Source organism: Dama dama, chromosome 13, assembly GCF_033118175.1.
Source record: "Dama dama isolate Ldn47 chromosome 13, ASM3311817v1, whole genome shotgun sequence".
NCBI lineage: Eukaryota > Metazoa > Chordata > Mammalia > Artiodactyla > Cervidae > Dama > Dama dama.
Window position 1 is genome coordinate 62,420,342 of NC_083693.1, and position 27,203 is coordinate 62,447,544.

Genomic DNA, 27,203 nt, shown 5'->3' on the forward strand with positions numbered 1-27,203 from the left:
TTTATTGTCTCTTCCCAAGATGCACAGAGCTTCCCTTCGCCCCCAGGTAGGCCAGGAAGAGGACAGCAAGGAACAAAGATAAAACACACCTCCAGGAGGAGAGAGCAAGGTGGGCGTGAGGGGTGGGTAGGGGGCTGAAAGGGCGTCTGGAGGTGGGGCAGGGGAGGAGCTGGGCAACTAGAGGGCCTGAGGAGGTGAGCATGAGGCTCAAGGAGCCCTGGCTGCAGCAACAAAGATGTCCTTGTATCCCTTGATCTCTTTGATCTCGTTGCTGCTGACGAGGACTTGGAGCTGGCGGGGTCCGGCTTTGATGGGGTAGAGGTCCACTTGAATTTCGATAGTGTGTCCGGCCACCAGAGTCCCGAGGCTGCGGGTCAAAAAGGGCCTGTTAGAGCCTGGAGTAACTGCTGGGGTGGGTATTCTGGATTCTGGTCTTGGTCAGTAAGCACCTCCCACCCCACCCTACCCCACCCACACCACTGACCGACCTCAACCTTTTCTGGAGGAAGGTGGGAGCAAGGAGGCATCATCCAGGAGACGAAGGACCATCCTGTGACCCCATGAGACTCCCCTTAGCAAAGACCAGCAGGAGACAGGTGGGTGGCCCTAGGACTCACTCATTTGATATCTGCCCATTGATGAGGCCACTGCCTTCCAGCACCATTGTGCAGTGACTCAGAGCCACCGAGAGGGTGTTGGTGAGCGAGACGTGGACTTTCAGTGCCTTGCCCACCTCAGCCCGCTCAGACACCTGTGTGGGGAGAAGACAAGGATATTGTGGGGATGTGGCCTCATTTCTGCACTCAGGTCAGCAAACTCCATCCATCTGTTGACCACCAGGGACTGCTTATTTAGGGGTTAAGATGCTGCAGGGGAGAGAACAGAAGCCCAGGGTATTCGTGGTTATCACATACCCTGGCCTGTCTTGGAAGCTCACAGTACTTCTGGAAGCCACCACCAATGGGGAATTGGTACCAAGTTGAAATCTATTCCCTCCCCATCATCTAGCTCAGGATGGCAATTAGATTTCAACTTTAAGTGCCAGCTCCAATCTGTTAGTTGTGACTGATAGGAATGCTGTGTTAAAAGGATCTTGAGATTATCCTTCAATTAAAAAAAAAAAATGATCTTGAGGACAATCCAGAGTCAGTGAGAGTTGTGATTGATTAGTAATGTCTGACACAGGCATGGGATAAGAAAGTGGTGTCATATGTGCCATCCATGTGCCACCAATGATGTCATTCTGAGGCCAGGGTCCCAAGAAATGTTAATGGCAGAGCCCAGACCTGACCCAGGTGTTCCAGACCCCAGCAGGATCTTTCTCCCACTCTGCCCTGTCTCCATGTACATTAGCAGACCTACTCTGAGTTTTTCCAGGTGCACTCAGTCCATCACATGTGAGGGCTGTGTCATAGGGCAATCATGACTTTGGTCTGTGAGTGGGAGGCAGGGATGCCATCCTACTCACTTCTTGAGCCATAGTGCCTAGCACAGTGCCAGCCATATGATGGCTCTCTGGTAGACAAGTGTTGAACGGAAATGACTCGACCACCCAGATCCTACTGGGAGCGTGTTCTGGCTCAATCAGAGAATCACAGAAAAGGAAGAACACACTGTGGCTCCCCTGGAACTCAAAGAAAAGAAACGAGTCCTTTATACTCTAGTGAGCGTGCCAGAGCTGAACAAGATCAAAATAGCTTTGGTATCCAGCAGAGTCATACGAATAATTCCATGGTTCCTTAGCAATGTGCTCGGTTGCTCAGTCACACCCAATTCTTTGCAGCCCCATGGACTGTAGCCTGCCAGGTTCCTCGGTCCCTGAAATTTTCTAGACAAGAATGCTGGAGTGGGTTGCCATTTCCTACTCTAGGAGATCTTCCCAACCCAGACATCGAAGCTGTCTGTGTCTCCTGCGTCTCCTGCATTGGCAGGCAGATTCTTCAACACTGAGCCACCTGGGAATCTCCTTCTTACCAACGGGGACCAGTTAATAGCCTAGTTGGCATCTGCTGTGTCTGCAGTGGATCCTGCTGTAACCAGGGCTCTGTGTGGCGGGCAGGGCCTCACTTCAGCCCCAGGCTTGCGTCTGCTCTTGTGATTCTGCCCGGTGCCCCCACGCCCCACCGTGGGAGGGTGCCTGACGACCTCACGGCCCAGGAGAAGACTGTCACGTGGCCAGATGGTTTATGACGTGGAGTCAGTCGGTTCCCATTCCCCTTGGGGTGGAGCGTGCTATTTAGGCAAATCCACCAGGTGTAGAGTCAGGTGAGGGTTAGGCTGTGGGTGAGTCTTCAGGTAAGAGGGAAAAGTGGCGGAGGGAGGCTTCAGAGGGAGGAAAACCCTGGTGATAGGAGCTGGGCATCATCCCCGCCCTCCTCCACTGACCCTTACTCCACCTATATTCATTCCTTGTGCAATGGCCTCGCCCTTCCCTCAGGCCTCTGAACTGGAGATGTGAGGCTCACCTTTCATTTGTTTCCCTCTTCCTTGTCACCCCTGTCTTATCAGATGACAAGGAATTTGGCCTGAATCTCTCTCAAACCTGTCTACTCCATCTTCCAGACACTGCCTTTCTTGTCTCTTTGCCTTAAAATGCGTTCATTTCCACCTCACTTCTCTAGAGTGTCTTCCTGTGTATCCTCCATAAAATGTCACCTCCTCTGGGAAGCCTTCCCTTTGCACAGAGCACAGAGACGACACCATACTGCACTCTAATCATCCATTTGGTGTCCAGAGCAGGGACTGTGTCTTGTTAGCTGCTGTACCCCCAGCCCCTGGGTTGGCTGAGTCAGAGGGCCCCCCAGCCCCTTCTCTGTCCAGATGCCTTACCTCAATAGATATGTGGGGAGGCTCTAGGGAGATATCTTTTAAGACCAGCATGGACTTCCCTGTCTCCTCCACTTTGGCGATGCCAGACACGCGGATCAGCTTTTCATCCGTCAGCTTGTTTCTGTAATTGTTGTAAGGTAGCGCAAGCGGCCACTGTATATCTAAGCACAGACAAAATGCATTTTGAGTCCAGAAATGGGTCTCAGAAAGAAAGAGAGTGAAAATGTGTATGTGTGTGAAAGAGAATCAGTGTGCATCTACATGTGTGTGTGTGTGTGAGAGAGAGAGAGAGAGAGAGTGCTTACCCTGCACCCCAGCCCCCTGAGGTCACTGCTGTTTCCCTGCTGGCAGCATCAGAGGTATAGTACCTGGCATTCAACCTCCTGTCAACAGCAGCTTCACTGCCTGATGTACGTGAGCATGAGTGTATGTGTGTGTGTGTGTGTGTGTGTGTGTGTGTACTGGGGGTGACTTGTTCATGGCCCCAAGCTCCCTTCCCTGTAGATGCCTTTCCAGGCCTGCCTCATACTCACCCTCCCCAAAGTCCAGGGTCAAGTGCACTTTTTGTCTCCAGAGGGGCTCCCGGGTACCACCGTTGTGCAGCAGGGTCTGTGCACAGAAGCCCACCACCAGGTGGATGGGCCCCCGGGGGTGGGCTCTGTCCGCCACCCTCCGGGCATGCAGCCTCAGCAGCAGGTCCTGGCCCCACTCAGGCTTCCTGGTCAGGTGAAGCTGCAGCTGCGCCGGCTGGCCCACAGCGCCCCCGGACCCCAGCAGATCTAGGAAGGGTGAAGAGGTCCTCCGCACACCCAGCATTTTCTGGGAGGCCTTCATAAACACAGATCGCTCCTCAGGGGATCCTGACAGAAGGGAGAGCCAGGAAAGACATCAGTGGGGAGGAGTCAAGAGGAACAATGACCTTCTTGGGGAAACAAGGCACCCAGAAACTCCCAGGCCCCCTCCCGAAGCCCCAACCCCAAGAATAGCTGCCGAAGGAGATGATACAGCCTCACAGCTGAGAACACGGGGATGGGTATTGCTAGCTGCTGGGCTCAAACCCTCGCTCCGTCATGGTCCCTTCACCTCTTGGTGCAGGGTTCTGTCACATATAACCCAGGGATATCTCCTTGCCTCATAGAGTTGCCAAAAATTGGGGTTAAATGAGTTCCTGAATATAATCACTGGACGCTATTCTTAGTTGTCTTTTGAGGAGGAGGTGGTTGGGTTAGGTGGTGATGGTTTACACGTGAGAGTCATCTTCAAACCCCTTGCCAGGCAAAGCAAAGGAGGTTACAGCTGCCCGCCTCCCTGCAAACCCTGGGGTCCCAGGCACCTTCTGGGTACTTGTAGGAGCTGGTGATGTTCTGGCGCTGGTCTGACCCTACCATCTTGGTGCTGATTTCCTTCCCGATGGAACTGGTGTTATGGGCCAGGATTTCCTGGGCCTGGCCATCCTTCAGTAGCCAAACGACTTCATCAGCGTTCACCTCGGCATACACAAATGGGGTATCGTAAGGCAGATGGACCTCCCCTTCCCTGATGGCCTTCACGGAGGCAGGGCCACAGCGGAACAGCCCTGGGCAGGGAACAGGAGTTGTGGACCACTAACTCGGCTGCTGACAGGTGGACCAGGGCCAGTGGGGCGTGGCCATGGGAGGCAGAGGAGGGAGGTGGGATGGGGAGAGGCAGTGGCGTCAATGACCCTCCTCCACACGGTGCTCTCCAGTTCCCACTAACTCATCTGATGCTCACAGCCACCCTGGGAAGCATCATCCTCATCTTCCCCCCGTTACAGGGGAGCAAACGACTGAGAGGTCCAGTGACTCACTGGCCCACCCAGCTGTCAACGGCAAAGTTAGACCCCTGACGCGAAGTTGTCTCTGCTACGACTTTGGAAAGTGGACGAAGTGGGAAAGGCATCGCTCCCTTTTGGCCTCCTGCTCACGGGGTCAGTCACTTTGATTGGCCTCCCCACAGAGCCCAGGCCCTTCCACAGTGGTCTTCACTCACCGCTGCTGGTCTGCTGGGGAGTGGGGTCCAGAACCTGCCACCCATTGTATCCTGGAGGGAGATCTTTCCGGATCATCCAGCACTCATTCCAGACATGGAAATTCCTGCAGAAGGCAGTAAGGAGAAAAGGGCTCACATTTTCAGAGGATTTGCCAGGTATCAGACCCTATACTGAGTGCTTTATATCATTGTTTCTTCTATTTTTTTTTACATTTTATTTGGAAGTAATTTCAAGCTCACAGTAAAGTTGCAAGACAAGGATAAATACCACCCATATACCCAGTTCATCTATCGTTAGCATTTTGCTCCATTTGCTTTAGCACTGGCTTTCTTTCAGGTGGAGATTTCCTAGAATAGGGATCTTCCTTTACATACTCTTATACAGTTCTCAACTTCACACATTTAGTATTCATACTTTATCTACCTTATGGTCTATATTTCAGTGTTGTCAGTTGACCTAATTATGTCCTTTATGGCATTTTTTTCCACCCAATGCAGGATCACACATTGCGTTTAGTTGTCCAATACCCTTTATGTCCTTTGAACTGGAAGAGTTCCTCAGGCTCTGTTTTTATCACACTGACAGTTTGAACACAGTCTTGATTGATTCATTTTATCAGTGTGGCCCTCATTTTGGACTCACCTGATGTTTCCTCATGATTAGGTTCAGGCTGTGTGTTCACAGACAGAATTCTACGTGAGTGTATGTCCTCCCCAGATACACTTCTGCTCATTGAGCCAGAGAAGTTTCAGCCCTCGAGGAGCTCAGAGAGGGAGGGAGTGCCAAGGACAGCAGCTAATTCTGATACAATTCAAAGGTCTTACCTGGAAACTGGCTGGAAAAGCAAAAACAGGAAATGAGATTTTGGGTAGAAGAGAGGAGAAAAGGAACCAGGGGAAGCTACCAGAGATAAAAGAATAAAGGGACACATAGAGACACACACAGATGCCAGCTGGGAGGGAGAGTAGGGCAGGCAGAGGAGAGGTCAAGAGAGATCAGAGTAAGTATGCAGAGACAGCTAGTCCTGGCTTTGCCCTGAGAGAGAAACAGAGAAATGTCCAGACAGGCAGAAAGGCTCAATGAAGGAAGAGTAAGATGAGGTCAGTATTCAGAGGGCACACAATCTGTTCATTTGGTTGCCAAACTCACAATACATTAACTCATAGTCTTCTATGTCTGAAATGAGCTTGAGGTGATGATCTGATTAGCCAGAACTGCTTTCTGGCTGAGGACTTATTCTCTGAGCACTGGCAACAAATGTATGGGGCAGTATTTCCTTAAGGCCAGAAAGCATCAGGTCAGAATTTTCCTGCCCTACCTGGAACGGAGCAGAGATCTGCAGGAGACAGTGCCCCTTACCATATTTTGTCTCGTTTCTGAGTTGGCAGCATCTCTGCATGTTGGTCATAGTAGGTGTCGATGGTCAAGTTCGCATCCGAGTTGTGTGCAGAACGGAAATTGGAAACAACACGGGTTGGAACACCTAAGCATCTCATTACTAAAGAGAGGAAAAGCATGGGGAATTACCAAATCCATTTCAAGCAGAATCACTGGTCTCACGTACATACTTTCTCAATTTTAAGCTGGAGGAGACAAAAAGGCCAAGGTGCTTGCAGATCCGTACCTATACCTCCTTTATCCTCAGAGCACCACACCCAGGCCCAGAAACCTTGTGGCCTACCTGTCCTATCCATGGTTTCCATTCCACCAGGAGAAAGAAATCACTTGAGGGTCACTTAAAACAATTAACAACAACCCAATTGATCATTTAGGGCTTTTCCCATTTAGCAGCTGTCCGAACCAAAAACAGAGAACCTACACATTTGATAAGTTGAAAGAAAAAAAAAAAAAAAATGAGACCTGTGCTGTGGTCAGAAGAGAAGAGGTGTGACCTTAAGTAGATGGCTTAACTTCTCTGGGCCTTAGTCCTTAGCTTATATGTAACAAAATGGAGCTGGACCAGATGATTTTCAGTTCTGAAATTCTGGATCTGTAACTCAATTCAAATGAAAGGGTTTGAAGGAGGTAAGAAAGAAATCAGAGTACAGATAGAAGAGCAAGATAGATTTATAGAAATACATGGAAGACATCAGCAACAAAGGAAATCTTGCATGGAGACGGAGGGAATGACCATCTTTGATAAGACAACAGCACCCTCTTGTGGCTTCTTTGGAATCACACAAAGCAGACACACCTCCTTCAAAGACACTATACCATCCTACTGCCACCCCCAGACACAGCTGATCAGGGGCAGGTGAAATTAAGCCAAGAGCCAGATGTGACCTTTGAAACATAGGTCCCCACCTCTAAAGGCAAGGTGAGGAGTTTAGAGAGAGGTTTATCCCACCCCTAAGGAGCCTGGCATGATGCAGTGCATGGGGTCACGAAGAGTCAGACATGATTTAGCGACTGAACAACAATCCTTCTTAGGAGCAAATGGTGCCCATTGAGGCTGCTATGGGGATGCCAATGCTTTGAAATGTAAGGGGACTATTAAGATTGGCCAGACTTTTTGTTTCGATTCATTCAAGAGCCCCAAAGGATGCCAACAGTCTGCAATCACCGGTCCACTCCTAGCACAGCTCCTGGGCTTTTCACAAATCTTTGGCAGGGGTGAGAGTCAGACCAGGGCTGCGAGTGGCCAGAGGTAATTTGGCAGGAGCCGCTCTCCCCTCATGTGAAGGCTGTAGATTCTAGGGCCTGGCAGTGAAGAGGCCCGGGGGTGGAGCAAAGAGGCAGACCCAGACCTTCTCCCTCTCTTCACAGAGTCTAAAGGCCTGAGCCCTCCCCCTTAACTCCTGCCTGGTCGGGGACATCCCAGCCTAAGGCAAATCTGGCTGTACTAAGTGCTGGCACTGTGCGGAGCATTTTCCAGTGAACACAGATGAGCACAGTGAGGTCACTTGATTTCAGCACTCATATTTAAACCTCTCCGCTGTCTGCAGCACCTGTCCATAACTGCCAAGCTGTGTTGCCCTTCTCATAAAACTCTAGAACTTTGGCCGCCGTCTCTGCCCTTCCCACTCTGTGCTCCCTCCTTCTCCAACTCAGAGTCAGCATATCGGTTCAGTAAACATTTCTCGAGCCTCACAGTGGGACGGGCAGCACTGTACCAGGTACCCCTGCCTCTTGGGGGAGGATAAGCAGGCACCACAGTGCTTTCCATCTTTCCCTCATATTCACAGATAATCTGACTGATGACCTGGGACTAAATTATAAATAACTGATAAATGTATAAAACATGGATGCTCCTTAAGGGTAGTTAACAAAGTAGCAAATCTCTTAATTGTAACTCCTCAAGAATCTCTCAGTGGTGTTTGGGAGGCGGCAGCTCTGCCTACAGGTGAGATCAGGTTTTCCCAGATCATCTGCTGGCACCTCAAGCTCCCCCCAACTTGCCCCTGACCCCAGGCTCATCTTGAGCTGAGGAGCCTGAGCCAGTGGCAGAAAGAAGCCAGTTTTGCCTCCACTTTGGGACCAGAAGCTCCTCTATCCAGGTGACCATTCTAATAGTCTAACTGCTCCATCAAGGAGTCTGTGGAGTGATTGCAGCAGGTCAGCCCTTCACTGGATACTGCAGGGTTCCATGAGGCTAGTGAGTGTGCTGTTTAAGAGCTGAATGTCCACGACTCCTTAGCTGTAGGGCTGTAGACAAGCCACAATTAACCAAGGTGAGATAGAGACGATCCCAGCCCGACCTCAGAGGGTTATCGTAAAGAGTCAATAAGCTAGTCTGCATTCCCACCCCGTTCCCACCCCGCCCTCCTCACTCACCCGTACACATCACAGCTGCAAAGACCCAGCACTGCCCGTACTTCACAGGCTGCCCGCCCCTGGCCGCCCACTGCCGCAGGATGGCCACGCTGCCCGTCCACGCCAGGGGGCTGACCCCCCGGGAGTAGTCCTCTCCCCAGTTCCCCTGCAGCACGCCGCTGTCGTCGTTGCTGTTGATCTAAAGGGGACAGACAGATGGGTTTCCGCGGTGCCCCTGCTGGGGACGCTGGGGCGGGGCCGGGGAAGTTTCCGGTCTTACCATGGCGCTCACCACCCTGCAGATGTACACCACGTCGTTCCGCTGCGAGTAGTCTTTGGACGGGTTCTTTAAGAAGTACAGGCTCTTGTTCAGAATCTCAAAGCAGATATCTATGATGTCTTCTTCAAACTTGCCGGGGAAGTCACGGAAGAACAAAGAGAAGAGTAAAAAAGTCTAGAATTCTGAAGCCAACTCAGTAGCACTGACTCTTAGGGATGGTGTATATGTGGTGGGGGTAGGTGCTAAATATCAGACCAGGTCCTGCCTTCAAGGAGCTTACAAGTCAAGTTGGGAATGTGTGAGATTCAGGATTTGAAGAACTAACCTGTGTGTTTCTGATGAAAAATGCAAATGTAATTTAGAGAGATGAGAGTCAATTTAAAGGAGCAGAAGACTACTGGAGCTGCTGGTCTTGGAAAGACTTAAGTAGACAGGAAGAGCTCTAGGTAGGGGTGTTCACTTGAGGTCTTTGGGTGCAGTGGGTACCCGAAACAGGCTCAGAGATTTTCTTTCTGGAGGACTTGTGGGGTTAGGAAACGATCAGATGGATAAATGTAAGGCTAGGCATGTGAGGCGTGAGAAGAGCATGGACAGCCTTGAAGGCAGGTAGAGGGTTCAGCATGGATGGTGTGGGCACAGAAGACAGTGTAGAATCAGGACATACGACATATATTTGTACATGCATCCTAACCCTTTTGACTATCAAATGCCCTGGTAGTTTTCTACGTTTCAAAAATGTATACAGGTTGTTAGGGAACAGGAAACTGATCTTCCTCAGCAAGGTTCCCTGCTTCCTGCCCCCACCCCACTCTCCCCTCCCAGGGTGTGTGGACAGGGCTGAGAAGGCAGTGGGAGGCAGAGAGAAACTATCCTAGCCATGGCTGGAGGTGGAGAGTAGAAAAGTTGCCCGGAGTCAAAGGTCCCCAGCTGTGTACTCTAACTGGATAATTAGTGTTATTAAAGAACTGCATGTATTATTTCAGTTATAACAATGGATTGTGGTTTAGTTTTTCAGAGAGTCATCATCTTTTAGAACTATAGTTGGAAGTATTAGTGAACTAAATGATGTGGTAATTTGCTTCCAAAAAATTCAGTGATGAGGTAGGAGGAATGGAGGGAAAGATACCAGGGATCAGCAGTTTTTCTGTAAAGGACCAAATAATAACTATTTTAGCCTTTACGGGCCATAGGGTCTCAGTCTCCACACGCAATTCTGCCATTGTGGCGTGAAAGTAACTACAGATGATACCTCAGTGAATGAGCATGCCTGCGTTCCAATGAAGTGAAGTGAAGTGAAGTCGCTCAGTCGTGTCTGACTCTTTGCGACCCCATGGACTGTAGCCCACCAAGCTCCTCCATCCATGGGATTCTCCTGGCAAGAGTACTGGAGTGGGTTGCCATTTCCTTCTCCAATAAAAGGGTATTATTAGACACCAAAGTTGGAACTTCATATAATTTCCATGTCAAAAAATATAGTCAGCCCTCTGTATCAGTGGGTTCCGCATCCATGGATTCAACCAATAGAATCAAAAATATTAGGGGAAAAAAATTCTGAAAAAAACAAAAAAAGAAAAAAAAAATTCTGGAAAATTCCCCAAAAGCAAAACTTGAATTTGCTGCACAATTCCAGCAGCTATTTACATAGCATTTACATATTTTTAGGTATTATAAGTATCTAGAGATGATTTAAAAGTACATGAGAAGTTGTGCATAGGTTATGTGCAAATATTATACTATGCCATTTTATATAAGGGACTTGAGCATGCTTGGTTTTGGTATATGTGGAGGCATCCTGAAACCAATGCCCTGAAAATACTGAAGGATGACTGTGTTTTGTTTTGTTTTTTAATTTTTGTTTTTTGGTAGTTTGAAAAGTATGAAAACCATTCTAAGCTCTTGGGCCATGCAAAAACAGGCAGTGGGCCACAGGCTATAGTTTGTAAATCCTTGATACAGATGAAACAAGATTCACCATAAATTGATCACTATTGAAGGTAAGAGGTTCATGGAGGTTCATTAGAGTAGCCTGTCTACTTGTATTATGCTTTAAGTTTTTCATACAAAATATTAAAAACTGAGAAGAAAAAGCATTTCCCCTTCCTTCCTTGTGCCTCTCACTCTAGCACTACACACCCTGACTTCTATTAGTGGTACTTCATGAGCTAACAGAGTTGTCTAAGGCCCACTTCAGGTGACAGTGTTACCTGCCCGTAGTTCCAGGGCCAGGGGGTGATGAATCTTTCATGACCCTTGTAAACAAAGCCATAGTCCATCATGATATATTCCTGCAGCAGTGTTTCACTTGGCAGGTAGACGTCGTCCTCTGAGCAGTTAAGAGTAGCAGAGGGGACAAAGCCCCAAACCAAAAAATAAACAGTAATAAAATTAAAAAACAGTAACAACAGTATCTTCCTGGATAATCAGAGAAGCAATGGGTTGATGGCAATAGAAATCCAGACTGGGCTCCTAAAAAGTCTATGTGCTTTTCTAGAAGCCAGCAATATAATCTATACTTTAGAAAAAGATCATCTTCTATTGGTTTTAAAAGCAGCAAGCTGATCTTAGAGATTTGGAAAATATGGATGATGGAAAGAGGACAATGAAGATCACCCCTTCCCACTACTGAGACACCCATCATTACATTTTGGTGTAACCTGTCTGCACTTTCTTTTTCTGCACATATATGTAATTAAGATCATATGTGTCCCATTTCCTAATCGATTTCATTTAACGTCAAGCCATGAACTTAATTTATCATGCCATTAAAAATTCTCTGTGAAGGTGATTTTTAGTGAGCATATGGTAACACACTGCATAGATGTCCAGCAGTTTATCTTCGGGACTTTCTAAGTAGACCCTCACAGAGCATTCCCAATGGATCAGTTAGCATTACAACCTGTGAACACGTTATACCTGCACTCCAAGGGTTAAAAAGTAGGATGAAGGTCCCCAGAGGGTGGGTCGTGCTATGACTTGGGTCCTGAGAGATCTCCATCTTCAGAGAGTAGGGACCAATGACTGCACTGGGAGGTGTGAAAAGGGAGACAAAGAGCGAGTTGGCCTGAATGGTGAAGTCAGAAGCACTCCAGCCGTTGCCTTGTCGGGCCTGGGTGAGCAAGAAGGTGGCTCGGGTTCCCAGCAGCTCCTTGGGCGCTGGTCCTGCGTAGGAGAGAACAACTCTGCAGTGAGGCTCAAAATCTATGTGACATGATTGCCGGGGAACTGGAAGGACCCTTACCTCCTCCCACAACTTGCTAATCCTTTTACTGCCACTGGGTGTCCTTGGACAGACACTTAACATCTGTGTAGTGATGGTCGTGTCTGACTCTGCAACCCCATGGACTGTAGCTCACCAGTCTCCTCTGTCCATGGGATTTCCCAGGCAAGAATACTGGAGTTGGTAGCCATTCTGTTCTCCAGGGGATCTTCCTGACTCAGGGATCAAACCCAGGTCTGTTGCACTGGAGGCAGATTCTTTATCATGTGCATGCATGCTAAGTCGCTTCAGTCGTTTCTGATTCTTTGCGACCCTATGGACCATAACCCACCAGGCTCCTCTGTCCATGGAATTATCCAGGCAAGAATACTGGAGTGTGTTGCCATGCCCTCCTCCAGGGGATCTTCCTGACCCAGGGACTGAACCCATGTTTTTTATGTCTCCTGCATTGGCAGGTGCGTTCTTTACCACTAGTGCCACCTGGGAAGCCCCTTTACAATGTAGGCCTCAGGTTTTTCTGTTTTTATTCTGTAAGATGGGATCATAGTAGTACCCACCTGAAAGTCTTGTCACGGATTAAATGAGATAATGTGCATGAATTTTTAGCACAGTGCCTGTTGCATATTTAAAAGTTGTCTGTTATTGTCACAATCTTAGTTGGCTGAGTCAGCCAGATCTTAAGTGGACTGATAGGGATCTGGGGGTCCCAGGAGAAAAGAGGGGAGGGTGGTTCAAAAAGGAGAGGCAGGGGCCCTATAGATGAACTTTGCCTTGGGGAGGGGTGAGCTTACCTGTCTCAGCCACAAAGGTGATGGAGTCCTTCTTGGAGTGGAAGGGACGGTTGAAATGCAGCTGGATGGTGAAGGACTGGCTACGGCGCACGATGAGCCGCTGGAGGCCCATTTCCTGTGTGTGATGCTCCTGGTTGTTCTTGGCGCTCTGCAGGTCAACGGACCTGAGCTCCAAGGCTGCCACTGCGGGGTGAGATGGGGCAAGGGGACAGCTGTGGCTTCCTGGGCTCAGCATCCCCAACACTTTTCGACATTTCTGTTGCACCTGGCTCTGACTCGGTTATGATTGTTGTCCAGATCTTAGACCTCTGCACCCTGCTGCCTAGTTTCAGGACTCAGAGAGCAATTCAGCACCATGATTCCAGCGACCTCTGAACCTAGCTGAAGAACTGGGGTCCCAGACAACACAACATTTCCAGGTAACTGAAAGTTAACCCTTGAAGTGCCGTCTTGTAGTCTTAATCGCTTTTGCTGACAAACTTTCTAAAAATTGCTCTATTATCCTGATGATAGAAGAAAGAGCATACTAAAATCTTGTATGAATTAAGTCAAAGACTGGCGGCTACAGTCCACAGAGTCCCAGAGAGTCAGACACGACTGAGTGACTAGCACTTTCTAAGTCAAAGAACTGACTGGAGGCTGGACCTCAGCTACAGGCAAGTCCCTGCTTGAGGATGTGGGTGCAGGTGGGTACCACAGGGTTATTTACAGCTTAATTTCTTACTTCTCAGCCACGTTCCAGGTGGATGAGGGCCCTGGCTGCTGGCTAAGATGCATACTTAGTGTATAATCTTAAAAGTCTCAAAGCATAATAGGCAAGGTGCAAGATGTCGCCATCTTGGCTGTGAGACCTTGAGCAAGTCACTTAAGGTCCCTGGACATCAGTGTCCTCGGCTGAAAAGTGGTGACAACGGTGTGCCCACCTCCTAGGGTCCACGTGGGCATTAGGTGAGGATTCACACGTAAAGACCTTAGCATAGTGGCAGGTGCAGGCTGAGCACTCAGTCATCAGCAGTTGCTCTTAGCACTGGTGGCCTCAGGTTGTGTTTGCTTTGCTGTTTTTGCTGGTGATAAAAATTCATTCAGTCCTTTCCCCCCAGTAGTACATGAGTTACCTCAGTGGTTCTAAACAGGGGAATTTTTGCCCCCTGGAGGACATTTGGCAAAATCTGGAGACGTTTTTGGTTGTCACAACTGGGGGAGAGACTGCGACAGGCATCTAGTGGGTGGTTGCCGGGGATGCTGCCAAACAGCACCTTAAAGGAAAAACTCATGTTTGCTCCAGCCAGGATTTGTGCCATTTGCAATTTGAACTCCTTTTTCACAAAGGTTCTTTACAATTTCGCTAAACGAGTTCACTTTGATGGTTTTAGCCTGTCTTTGTTACCTGGTTGAATTTTTTTTTTTTTGAGTCCTAATTCTTTCACCCAAACACTTTTTCTTGCCATCTGGGAACTGGCTAAACTGTCTTCCAGGTTGTTGTCCACGTCTTTGGTCATACGATGATTTAAACATTAAGGGTTAAGTCCAAGGCCAGTGGAGTATTACCGTTGGAGCGTCCTTCCACATTAACACTGAGCTATTAGGAAATAGTCTAAGTAGAGTTGTTCAGCTAGCTGTGACTACGTCTAATTCTTTATGTGAGGAAACTGGATTAGGTGTTTTGTTTTCTTTTTTTTTTGGATTAGGTGTTTTTATATTTTCTTCACAGTCTAAAGTCAAATCCAGCTTTCATTTTGCATCTTTCTCACAAATTTGTCAAACATCTGGCTGAAAACAGAATGTGTACAATGCCCCCTTGACCTTTCCCCCCCAGCCCAGTAACAATCTTTCCTTGAGGCAGATTCAAAGATGAATCACTGGATCAAATAGTACAAAGTTTTTCAACCTCTTAAATGTAACATAGGCACTTAAATAGTTATATTATTGGAACCAGAAAATTCAGGGCACAATCCAAGACAGATGACTGTGAATAATTAGACATCATTTTGTAAACATTTCTAACCTATTAGTAGTTTGTGAAATCAATTGAGAGAAATGTGACCAATATTTTTTTTAAAGAGTAGAATAGAAAATATCACAATGCATCCTACATTAATTATATTCACTTAAAATAATTATGCATTTAGCTCACTGAAGTGCTTTTCATGTCAGGGAGACAGTGACTTCAGAGAACCAAAGGGAGGGCCTTCAAGAGAGGAAGCAAAGATAGCCAAGAGGATCAACAAGAAATTCAACAAAACAGGAAATCAAGCAGAATTAATTAGTAAAAAAAAAACTGTAAAAAACAACATGGTAACGCCCACAAGGCTGTCTCACCTTGGCCACCAGCCCACAGGGGTTAATGACGAGTAAGATTAGAAATAAGCCGCGGCTGCATGACTCCTGGTGCTTGACTAACACAAAGACAAGGATATAGAAGGATCAAAATATATCCCCATGTATTATGAGTCTTAAAGTGAATAGAGACTTTAGAGCAGCTGTCTGCTTGCAATGAGCTCTGAGGTGCTAACCTCTTGACCTCAGAGACATCAAAACACTTGGACTGCCCATGTCCCCCTCCATGTCCCCCTCGGGTCTTGGCTCAGACGTAACCATCACACAGGGACTTTCTGACCACGATGCTCCATCCTCTGCCCTGTGATCATCTGCCATCACAGCAGCCTTTTGCCTTTCTGCAGAGCACACTTCATAGCATCTAGAATCAGTTTCAGGAAGCAGAAACCTTGGCCATCTTCTCACCCCTGGGCCCCTCCCTCATTGCCTAGAAGGAACCATTGTTCCTAATTGCTGATAATTGCAGCTGATGTTCGCTGAACGCTTACCACATGCTAGGCACTGTCTGAAGCATTTGCTGTGTCTGAAATCATTTCCGTTCTCTCAGCCACTCTGGGATGGAGGTGCTCATATTGTTGCTGCCATGCAGCAAGGACAGAGCTGGGATCAAACCCCCGTAGGCTGGCTCTAGAGCCTGCCCCCTTAACCTCCACAATCTCCTGCCTTCCCTGGTGGGTGCTCGGAGATGTTTGCGTGGATGGATGTGTGTGAAGTACAAGGAGAATAACCTGGCGGGATGACAGTGGGGCTGTAGAGAAGGAGAGAGAGAGAGGCCTTCGAGGGCAGCAGGGCCAGGATGAGGAGTGGCTTGACTCCAGGCTGAGATGCTGCTATTTGCTCAGTAGTAATGTGTGTAACGGAGAAGGAAATAGCAACCCACTCCAGTACCTTTGCCTGGAAAATCCCACGGATGGAGGCTACAGTCCATCGGGTCGCAAAGAGTCGGACACGACTGAGTTACTTCACTCACTCACTCACTCAATTTGTGTAACTCCCCCTAATGGGAGGATAAAATGTTACACCTTTTTGAGGGCAGTTTATCAACATTTCTTATGAAATGAAAGAATGCCTTGAAACAAATTCCTTTGATCCACAAATTCCTCTTCTAGAAATTTTTCCTAAGAAAAATCATAATTTGTGTGTAAAAGTATAAACATAAGGATATTCAATGCAACCCAAATATCCTACAATAAGAACTGGATGTTGTTGTTCAAGTTGCTAAGTTGTGTCCAACTCTTTACAAGCCCATGGACTGCAGCATGCCAGGCTTCACTGTCCTTCATTATCTGTCTCCTGGAGTTTGCTGAAACTCATGTCCATTGAGTCGATGATGTCATCCAACCATCTCATCCTCTGCCACCCTCTTCTTTTGCCTTCAATCTTTCCCAGCATAAGGATCTTTTCCAATGAGTCAGCTTTTCACATCAGGTGGCCAAAGTAGTGAAGCTTCGGCTTCAGCATCAGTCCTTCCAATGAATATTTAGGGTTGATTTCCTTTAGGTTTGATCTCCTTGCAGTCCAAGGGACTCTCAAGAATCTTCTCCAGCCCCACAGTTTGAAAGTATCAATTCTTTGCTACTCAGTCTTCTTTATGGTCCAACTTTCACATCCATACATGACTACTGGAAAAACCATAGCTTTGACTAGACGGAACTTTGTTGGCAAAGTGATGTCTCTTCTTTTTAAGATGCTTTCTAAGTTTGTCATAGCTTTCCTTCCAAGGAGCAAGGGTCTTTTATTTTTTTATTTTTTTTTAGCAAGTGTCTTTTAATTTCCTGACCACAGTCACTGCCCACCATGATTTTGGAGCCCCCCACAATAAAATCTGTCACTGCTTCCACTTTCTCCCCTTCTACTTGCCATAAAGTGATGGAACTGGATGTCATGATCTTAGTTTTTTTAATGTTACATTTTTAGCCAGCTTTTTCAGAATTGAATAGGTAAAGTTTATCCCTCTCATCCTAATGTAATCAACAAAAGGACAAAGGATATGGGGAAATAATTCATGCAACTTTAGAAAGCAACACAGAAAATTTAAAAAAAAAAAACAGTATGTTAACAGATTAACTGCAGGTGGTAAAATTATGGGAAATTTTTCTTTCCTTTGAGTTTTTTTCTGTCAGCCCAGTATTTGCTTTGAACATGTATTCCTTTTGTCTTTAAGGAAAAGTGTTGCTTTGATTAAAGGCAGGTTTTTGAGGAGTGTCACGATCACAGCTGTGTTTCAGAATTAATCCAGACCAGAGGGAAACAAGACTAAGCTATGGAAAAAAAAGACTAAGCTATGAAGGGCAGTAAGAATTCCATTGCAATAATCTAGGCAAAAGGCTAATGAGATCTCGGCAAAGGCTTTGGCCGGAAGAAAGGAGGAACCACCCTGGTGTATGCGAGGGACTGGTGGCCACAGGCACGCACGCTGGTAAACCTCTGGTGAAATACCTTGACTTCTTGGGCTTCCTAAGGCCTTGGCTAATTTGGATGCAGACTAGGGCAAGTTGAAAGAATTCACTGCCCATAACGTCCCAGGCAAGCAGGCTACTAATAAAGGTCAAGAAAGCTCCAGACAGAGGTAGTGAAGGGGACAAGACAGCCCCTGGTACAGTCAGCAGAGGGAGCGGGCACCTGCCATTGAATGTCAGGTGGACTCAGCTCCTTTACTTCTCCTGCCTTTGTCCCTGCAGTTAGTCCAATTCTCCATCAACGTTTTTTATTTTTCCACTTCTCATTGTTATTGTCAGTTTGGGACTTTGATTAACACTTCATTCTTTCTCATCTCTTCCCTTTTAAGAAATATGAAAGGGCACTTCTGTGTGAGAGCTTACAAAGATTCCTATGTGATGAGATTACTACTGAGCATTTCTGTATAAGGATGAAAATGTCTCACTACCTAAAGATGCAAGTCCAAATTCCTTAACCAAGCAGTCAAAGCCCTCCATGATGGGGTCCTAACACATGTATCCAGCCTTACCTCCCCACAGCCCATAAATAAACCGTACTTCCCCTGTGTGTATTGGGGCCTCCCAATAGATTGAGCCCAGCTTTACCTCTGGATGGGCCTGCCCCTCCCCACCTGTGTGTGTCCGCATTGTACCCATTCTTCAAGCAAACTCAGCATCCAATTCCTTATGAATCCTTCCCTGTTATTTTAGGATGGGGAGCACCTGTAACAAGTTTCATATCTTGCTGACATTTACTGAGTGTTATTAAGTGCTGGGCTTTATGTGTGTTATGCATTATCTCTCTCTATCCCTACAACTACCCAACAAGATATTACAAATTCCGTATTACGGGTGAACAGACAGAGGATTCAGGAGGTTAAGTAACTTGCCTGGGATCACCTACCTAGTAAGTGGCAAAATTGTCATTTAAACCTAGACAGTTTGATTGTAGAACCTAGTTCTTAAGTTGGTTTGGAGGTTTTCACTTTCTTTTACTTTCCAAATAAATGACTATTGTGCTTTATTCAAATAAAAACATAGCATACAGACCTGAGAGGAGCAACTCTGGTGGAAGAACTGGGGTGGGGGTTCCCTTGACTGCCCTGTAGAGCCCTGTGGGTCTGAAGAACACAATGGAAACTGCAGTCCCTCTTAACCTCCTCATCCTACATTGCCAGCAAATCAACGAAGAACAAGCTCCAGCACCCACCTGCCCTGCTCTTCAATTTCTTAGGCTTTGAACCACTCGTCCATCAATTAATCATGTCCTACTATGTTGTTTCTTTGAAACATTATTTTCATTTAATGGTGTCTACGTGATTATAGTGTTTGATTGCTTCCACTCAGTACTCAGCAATTCAAATGGCTGCTGGCAGGAGAAAGCGTTACTCGACTGGCTGTACAAGTTAAATTATTAGGTCTTTTACAGCAAATGTAACAAAGGATGAATATCCATTATATATAAAAGTTGCCATAAATATTAAGAAGTCTTGCTATAATCAGAGAAATGCAAATGAAAACAATAATGAGATTCCATCTTTGATCCATTCAGAAATGCTTAAAAGAATAACAATCTATTTTGTGAGGGTATATGGAAATGGACTGTCTCCTATATTTCATATATGGTGTGAGTATAAATTCATATAGACTTTGTAGAGAAAATTGATTGATACTGAAGGGTAGCAGATTATGTCATCCCCAATACACCACTTTAGGATAAAGATTATTTTGAGCTGGAGGCAATTGAGAAGCATCAGATAAAAGAAAAGCTCTCTGCCCTCTGCTATTTGCCTAAAAGCAGGACTTAATTTGTGAAGGCTCCCCAGGCTTCCCCAGTGGCTCAGTGGTAACGAATCTGCCTGCCAGTGCAGGAGATGCAAGAGACGCGGGTTCGATCCCTGGGTTCGGAAGATCCCCTGGAGCAGGAAATGGCAATCCACTCTAATATTCTTGCCTGGAAAATTCCAGGGACAGGGGAACCTGGTGGGCTATAGTCCATGGAGTCGAAAAGAGTCAGAAACAACTGACTGAGCACGCACACCCCCCTCCCCTCTCTACGAGGAAGGACAGAAGTTAATCACCAGAGACAGCTCTAGACCCTCATTAACCCAGAGATAGCCCCAGAGAAATCTATATAACAATGTATTAACTAATCCTTATCTTCCATTAGTTCCCTCCTATAATTTACCTTCCAACAATCTACTGCCCTAGAAACTCAAAGTCCTTCTCTTTTGTTCTGTCCTTTTGTCATTTTGTAAAAATGTATGTTCTCTTGTTAACATGATGTATAAGCCCAAGTTCTCACCACTCCTTTGAGTAACTCATCACAGAGTGCTTCTTTGTACATGTGCAGTGCACATGTTAATAAACTTCTTTTTTTCTGTTAATCTGTCATTTGCTGATCTAATTTATAGGTCCCCAGCCAACAAGCCTAATTGGGAGAGGGAAAAATGTTAAGTTTTCCCTCCTCTACAAATATCCATCAAAACTTAAAGTGGATATTGTATTTGGTCCAATAGTTCTTCTTTTAGAAATCTTTCACATAAATATTTGTATACATATGCAAAGTTATATCGACAGGGGCATGTATTGTAGCATTGTTTATAAGAGAAAAATATTGGAAACAATCTAAATGTCCAGGAATAAGGCATAGTACAAAAAAATAAATTTATTAAAGAAATTGTATTTATATGCCCAGAATGGAAAACTGTAATTATTTAGACCAATTGATGAACCAATATGCACCAGCCTGCAAAGATTTCCAAGATATATGATTAAGTTTTTTAAAAAGCAAGTCATCAAATAATATATATTATATAATCTTATTGTATAAAACAATTTTATATAACCCAGTGTTATTTAAAAGCAGTTAGCCAAATTGTTGACAGTTCTTTCCAATGAGGAAGGAGGAGGATTGGGAGTACGTTGTACATAAAAGGGGACTTGGGGATTTTTATCCTAAAATATGAACTTTTTACATTTTATAACAAGCATTTTTGTGTGTGTGTATTACTTGCTTAGTTAAAGCATAATATGTTAAAAGATAATATAACATTTTAGGCTTACAGTAATTGGGGATAGCCGAGGGGGGAAATACCCTAGAATTTAGCACAAGAGTACCCTGGAATCTAGCATAAGAACAAGTCTCTGGAGAAGGCTCTACTAAACTCTGGCTTATATAAAAATACCGTGCGCTTCTCTAATTCCTAATGGTTTATATAATTCCTAATAGTTTATATAATATATAATTTAGAACACAGCTTTAAGAAATGCACACTCCATCTTAGTGCGCTCCCCTGGCAGGCCCGGTGAGTCTGTCTGCCAGGCTGACCTGGCCTGCCAGGCCTTCCTTCTCAGTCCCAGCAGCAGAGTGGCTACAGCTCTGAGGGGGCCCGAGCTCAGGGCCAGGACAGCTCTGTAAGGAGCAGCCGGACCAGGAGAGATCTAGGATCCTGGAGGTGGTCCTCCCTCAGCTCCAGAGTCAGCCATGGAAACGACCTCCCGAGTACCAAAGGCACCCTGTGGGCCTCCTCAGACTTTCCAAAGTCATTCCAGTCCCAGGATGTTAAAGCAAAGATGGTCCATAGCTTCAAGGTTAAGCTGAATCCATTCAGAAGAGAAGGAATGACTGTATGATTGTGCCAAGGTCTGATCGAAGATGAGGAAACAGGAGGAAGGGGGCAGATTGAACAAAGGAAGAGCATCAATTCAGGGTCTCCTATCTCTGCTGTTCTCCTCCTACCCTCTCCAAACGCCTCCCTTCTCTTGACTTAGCACCTCAGAAAAGTCAGATTCCCAGTACTCACCCTGATCCATCTCCCTCCTTCTGTCAGCCAAGGCCTTTCAACTAATCAGCATTAAGACTCTAGACCAACTTGGCTCTCTAAGCATTTAGTCATCTCACTAGCACCTTTCCCTCCATCCTGAGGCGGGTGGGGCAACCATTTCCTCCTCCTCCTCCTAGTACTCCTCCTGTTCTTACGTTTCCCGTTGTTCCGGGTACATCTTAGCTTAAGGAAAAGAGCTTCTGTCGAAAGCCTTTTTTAAAATTGCTGAGGGATTTGTTTCTGAGGTCTCCTTTTTAAGCTGAGAGTGAAGTGATGTGGAAGGCAAGGCGTGGTTTGGATCTGTCACTTTCTGCCTTTGTCACTTCAAGGCTTGGGACCCAATTCACTCTAAGTCAAGGAGAGAGATGAGGAAGGAACGGAGCTACCCTCTGGAAGGTTATTCACGAATAGCCATAGGACCAGAGAACTTTGCATCTTGCATCTTTAATGAGTATATTAAAATGGTGTATTATTGTGCTATTGGTTAAAAATGAAGCTGACAAACTTTCCAAGGACAAGGGGGAATGCCTATAACATAAGGATAACTGGAAGAAAAAAGCAGGAAAGAAACAATGCAGCTTATTCCAATGTTGTAAAAGCTGTTATTTATGCAGGTGGACCCATTTTTAAAAGACAGAAGTAAATACCATAAACTGCTCCTTTGTGAGAGCAGATTGTAAATGATTGCGATTTCTTGATTTATACTTTTCTTAATTAAACAAATCCACAGTGCGAGGGTAGGTCTTCCCTGCTGGCTCAAATGGTAAAGAATCTGCCTGCAATGCAGGAGACCCAGGCTTGATCCTTCGGTTGAGAAGATCCCCTGGAGAAGGGAATGGCTACCCACTCCAGTATTCTTGCCTGGAGAATTCCATGGACAGAGGAGCCTGGCAGGCTACAGTCCATGGGGTCATAAAAAGTCAGACACAAATGAGTGACGAATGCACACACATAGTGCAAAGGTAACATGTTTTAATAAGGGAGGGGAAAAATTTTTTTTTTTTTTTCCTGTACCACTCAGTATGTGGGACCTTAGTTTCCTGGCCAGGGATTAAACCCATGTCCGCTGAAGCAAGCACAGAATCTTAACCACTGGACCACCAGGGACATGCCAGGAAAAAAAAAAATTTTTTTTTTTTTTTTTTTTAAGAAAAAGTGAGAAACATAGGAGGAGGACCATGGCTGGAGATCTGGGCCTGAGTATTCTACCAGACTGACAGTTTAAAGAGAGAAGCAGAAGCATCCAGTCAACAATCCTGGAGGAAGCATTTAGTTTGGTAAAATAATAGTGATGCAGAGAAAACAGAAAGATATTTACATATTTACTGATCATTGTCCAAGGTATGTAAGAGGCGCCTAATTGCCTGGGTTAATCTGTATGATTCATCACACATTTCTGTGCCTATTATAACGAAAGCTTTCTGTCCTATCCTTTGCCTTTTTAAAATGTGTTGAGTGTGTTAAGGAAATAGTCCTAGTTGGATACACTGAACTTACTTGTGTTGGAGGGCGGTATACATTTTGGTAAATTTCCTTCTCGTTATTTTGTCTATGCTGAAATGGTTTGTTTTTTTCCCATAGTTGCAGTCATCCTGTATTTTAAGATAGAACTTGTTTAAAGTGACAATTTCCATATAAGACAATTTGCCATTCTACTTGAAAATATGGCCTTAAACAATATAATGACTTTTGCCTTGTAAAATAAGCTTTTATACTTTTAAAATTTATTTGTTATTTATTCAAACCCTTCAATTCTTATTTGGGAGCTTAGGTGGGAAAAGAGGTTTTCCTAAAATAACTATAATATTTTTATCCAGGTTAACCAAACAAATTCCATTTTGTCAATCCTGTTGGCCCCATTAAGACTGAGTGTCCCAATTTCCAGTACTATTTTCCTTCCCTCCTTCCTTCATTTTTATAAGAACTGATGACTGTGATGTTGATGGCATCATTTTAGTAGTCTTGAGACACACAAAGTTATTAAAAGCTGATCTTTAACCTCTTGTTTAATATGTTGGTGGAGATAAAACACACATAAGTATTCTCTACAGAGGACCCTGCCCTGAGTAGCAGGGTCAGAACCATGGGGGTCTTTTAGGGAGGAGCTCAGGAAAGGCTTTGTGATATGTGAGTAGCCACTGGTCATGAAGGATGAAGAGGATTTGAGAAAAACAGAGAGACAGAGAGAGAGAGAGATGGTATGAAAAAGAATTTCCAGGCCAAAGGCACAGCTTAAACAAAGAAGGAAAATGGGGAAAGATAGGGCTTCTTCTGAAACTGGCATGGGAATTGTCTGCATCGACCAAAGAGAATAAAAGCAAAGGGTCAGAGGCTTGGAGTTTCAAAATTGTAAAAAAAAAAAAAAAAAGCTGTTTTTCCTTCATTGCTTTAGAAATTAGAGTCTTCTTGATGCTGGTGATTAGTTTTAAAAACTTAACATCACCCATCAAATTGAGCTCTTGATTACTCCCAGCTTTATTTATTACACTACTTACGTCAGCTTCTTCATTCTTTTTTTTAATTGAAGTATTATTGATTTACAGTGTTGTGTTAATTTCTGCTGTATGGCAAAGTGACTCTGCTATACATGCATACATATACATTCTTTTTTCTATTCTTTTCCATTATGCTTTATCCCAGGATATTAAATGTAGTTCCCACACCAGCCTCTTATATGTGCTGTCACTCCACCTGGAATGTAGCCAGGTAACTATATGGGGCAACTAATTTTTAATTAGGTTATAATCAATTGATTAAGTTATGATCAATATTCATTAGTTTTTATGGCCCAGAAATACCACTCCTGCAAATATAGCTGGACGAAACTGTAATTCAAAAAGATACATGCACCCCTATGTTCACAGCAGCTGAAACATGGAACCAACCTAAATGTCCATCGATAGATGAATGGATGAAGATGTGGTACATTATACAATGGAATACTACTCAGTCATAAAAAAGAACAAGATAATGCCATCTGTAGAAACATGGATGCAAAAAAAAAAAAGAAACATGGATGCAACTAGAGATTGTCATACTAAGTGAAGTAAGTTAGGAGGAGAAAGACAATATCATATGATATCACTTATATGTGGAATCTAAAACACGGCACAAATGAACTTATCTACAAAACAGAAACAGACTCACAGAGAACAGACTTGGGGTTGCCAAGAGGGAGGCAGGAAGAAGAGGGATGGAGCAGGAGTTTGGGGTTGGTAAGTGCAAACTACTATATGGGGAATGGATAAACAATGAGGTCCTACTGTAGGGACCTAATGTAGCACAGGGAACTATACTCAGTCTCCTGTGATAAACCATAATGGAAAAGAATACTAAAAAGAATGTATATAGTGTACAACTGAGTCACTTTACTATACAGCAGAGATTGGCACAACACTGTAAATCGACTATACTTCAATAAAAATAAAATTCGTGATGGTTTTGCAAATCATGTTCTTTGACCATATTATATTCTGTTTATAGATTTTTTTTTCCCCTTAAAGACTAATGCCCAACACAGTCAAGTTTTACATTTAGTTTCAAGGGGAAAAAAGCCCTTTAAGCATAGAATCATTTCTGTGTTGATAAAAGACTAACCTCTATTAGGGTTAATCCACTCGATTTGTCCTACAAGACAGCAAGCTCTGAGATCTTTAACTCTAAAATAAATACAGACACATTATAATCCTCTCGTGGCTCCACACCCTTAATATGTGTTTACTGGGTTCTCCACTTGAAGATCCTGCAGTCACTTCAGATTCAGTATCTTCAAAATTGAACTCGTTAGCCCCACCCATCCCCCAGAAATTCATATAATTTCTTACTCATCTTTGTAAATATTACAAAATTTCATTAGTTGTTTGGAACCTTCTGTTTGAAGGTCTTGTGACCAGCTGGAGAGAACAGAGGTGTCTGAATTAGGGAACCTGATTTAGGGTACTGCTCCAGCCCTTCTTAGATTGTTTGGCTTTATTGAACCTTGAGCAAGGAAGTACTGATGAGAGCTTCAGCCCCGTGTAAAATGGGGCTGAGAGAGTAGTGCTCAGTTCATGGAATTCCTTTGAGAATCAAGTGGATAGTGTTTGTGGAAGTGTTAAAGTGCTCTCCAAACATTAGCCAGTTTCACTGATAATAGCAATATTTATGATCCTTCAGATTGTGCGATTCATGTTGCGTGAAAGACCACGTGGCAAGATCTGTTGCTAAGATGCTCAAGGAGACATTCATGACCACAGAGAAATTGTCATAGCCAAGTCCAGCCTCTCAATCTGTCTTGTCAGTACTCCTGGCTAGATTATTCTCAAGGGAACTGAGGAACCCATGGGTAAGTAAACTGATTGGATCATACCCTTGCCTCAGACTTGTCACTGGTTTGTATTGCTCCACACGTTCTGCCACCACTTTTACCCTGACCAGATCTCCATCTGTATTGCCCTCAGTTCTACCTGATTTCTGATTTTTTTTGGTGGTTTGCTCAATTCCCAAATTAAAGTCTTTCTCCAAGCCATGCCCTTCTCTGGGCACACTTTCTACCTACTCTCTAGGTCTCAGCAAAAATGTCAGTCCCCACAGAAGCTTTTTCTAACTAGCTGAGGCCCCACACTTACTCTCTTGAAACTCTTGGATCCTTCTTCACAGCACTGATCACACTCTGAATTTGTCACCCCCTCACACTTTTCTTTCTGTGTGTCATCTGGATGATCCCACCTGATTCAACTAAGCCCGCTACAAAATAGCATTTTCTGTACTATCTGAATTAAAACAACACCAGTCCTTTCCCTATGAAATCAGCAGGAAGTCCAAGAAATTCCTGGGATCCCTTCCCCATGAGTCCTAGAGCATCCCCAGGGTTGCTTACTGTTTTCCAGAAATCCTCCTGCTCTCCTGACAGCTGATGCCTGCTTGAAGACTTGGAACTCGGCCTCACTCTTTTCAAGGATGAATTAGCTGGCTCTGCCAGGCTAGAGGTTCTTGACCAGCTCCATAAACCTGGGAGGATGGCAAAGGCCTTCAGTTATAAGGCAGGGAGGGTGGGGCAGGAGGGCTTAGTGAAATCAGCCACGCCTACTTGGGATCAGTTCCTGAACCCCTGCTGCTGAGTCTGGGTTTCTATCCAGACAGCCCCTTCCTGGTAATGAGCTGCACCTGTCTTGTCCTCACTTGCCTATCTGATCTCAGTCTGGACCACTCCAGGCCATCAAACTTGTTTTAATAACAACTAAACATCCAAGGGGAGTTAGTCATAGTTGGTCCCTGGGTACCTTTTCTTCCAGGATCTTCTCTTGCCCTTCAAAAATGATGGAGGAAGAGTAAAGGAGGAATTTTGTCTAAGCAGCTAGAACCGGGTTGGAGGTTATGCCTATCAGACCCATCCGTTTGTCCAGCCAAAAATATTTTTATTCTTTTATTAGATATGTTAATCCCATCAATTATGCTACAATCATTTTTTGTTACATCTTCAGGCTGCGCATCATCTGATTTCCTCTACTTCTTTCCATTCCCACCCCAAAGCAAACATTGTCAGATCAGTTCCCTGCTTAAACTCTTCCACATCTTCTTATTCCCCTTAGAGTAAGATCCAAAAGATATAAAGCAGTCCCCAAGGCCTTGCCTGTTCCAACTTCTGTTTTCCTTCTCCTCTCTCTCTGCTTTAGCTATCCGTTCATGTGACAAATCTTTGCCAAGCATCTAAGTGCCAGGTGCCGGGGATACAACAGAGA

At 45.1% G+C, this 27,203-nt stretch overlaps 1 protein-coding gene across 1 annotated transcript; it reads right to left on the reverse strand.

Annotated features, from left to right (window-relative positions):
- On the reverse strand, nucleotides 1–26,437 carry TGM7 (transglutaminase 7). The gene is made up of 13 exons (XM_061159235.1): nucleotides 26,342–26,437; nucleotides 12,882–13,064; nucleotides 11,787–12,032; nucleotides 11,078–11,196; nucleotides 8,874–9,002; nucleotides 8,615–8,792; nucleotides 6,200–6,338; nucleotides 4,840–4,943; nucleotides 4,163–4,405; nucleotides 3,363–3,689; nucleotides 2,830–2,990; nucleotides 618–751; nucleotides 1–367 (listed from the first exon to the last, which is right to left on the reverse strand). Coding segments are annotated over exons 1-13 (2,124 nt in total). The 5' UTR covers nucleotides 26,343–26,437; the 3' UTR covers nucleotides 1–207.
- Nucleotides 26,438–27,203: the final 766 nt, after the last annotated feature.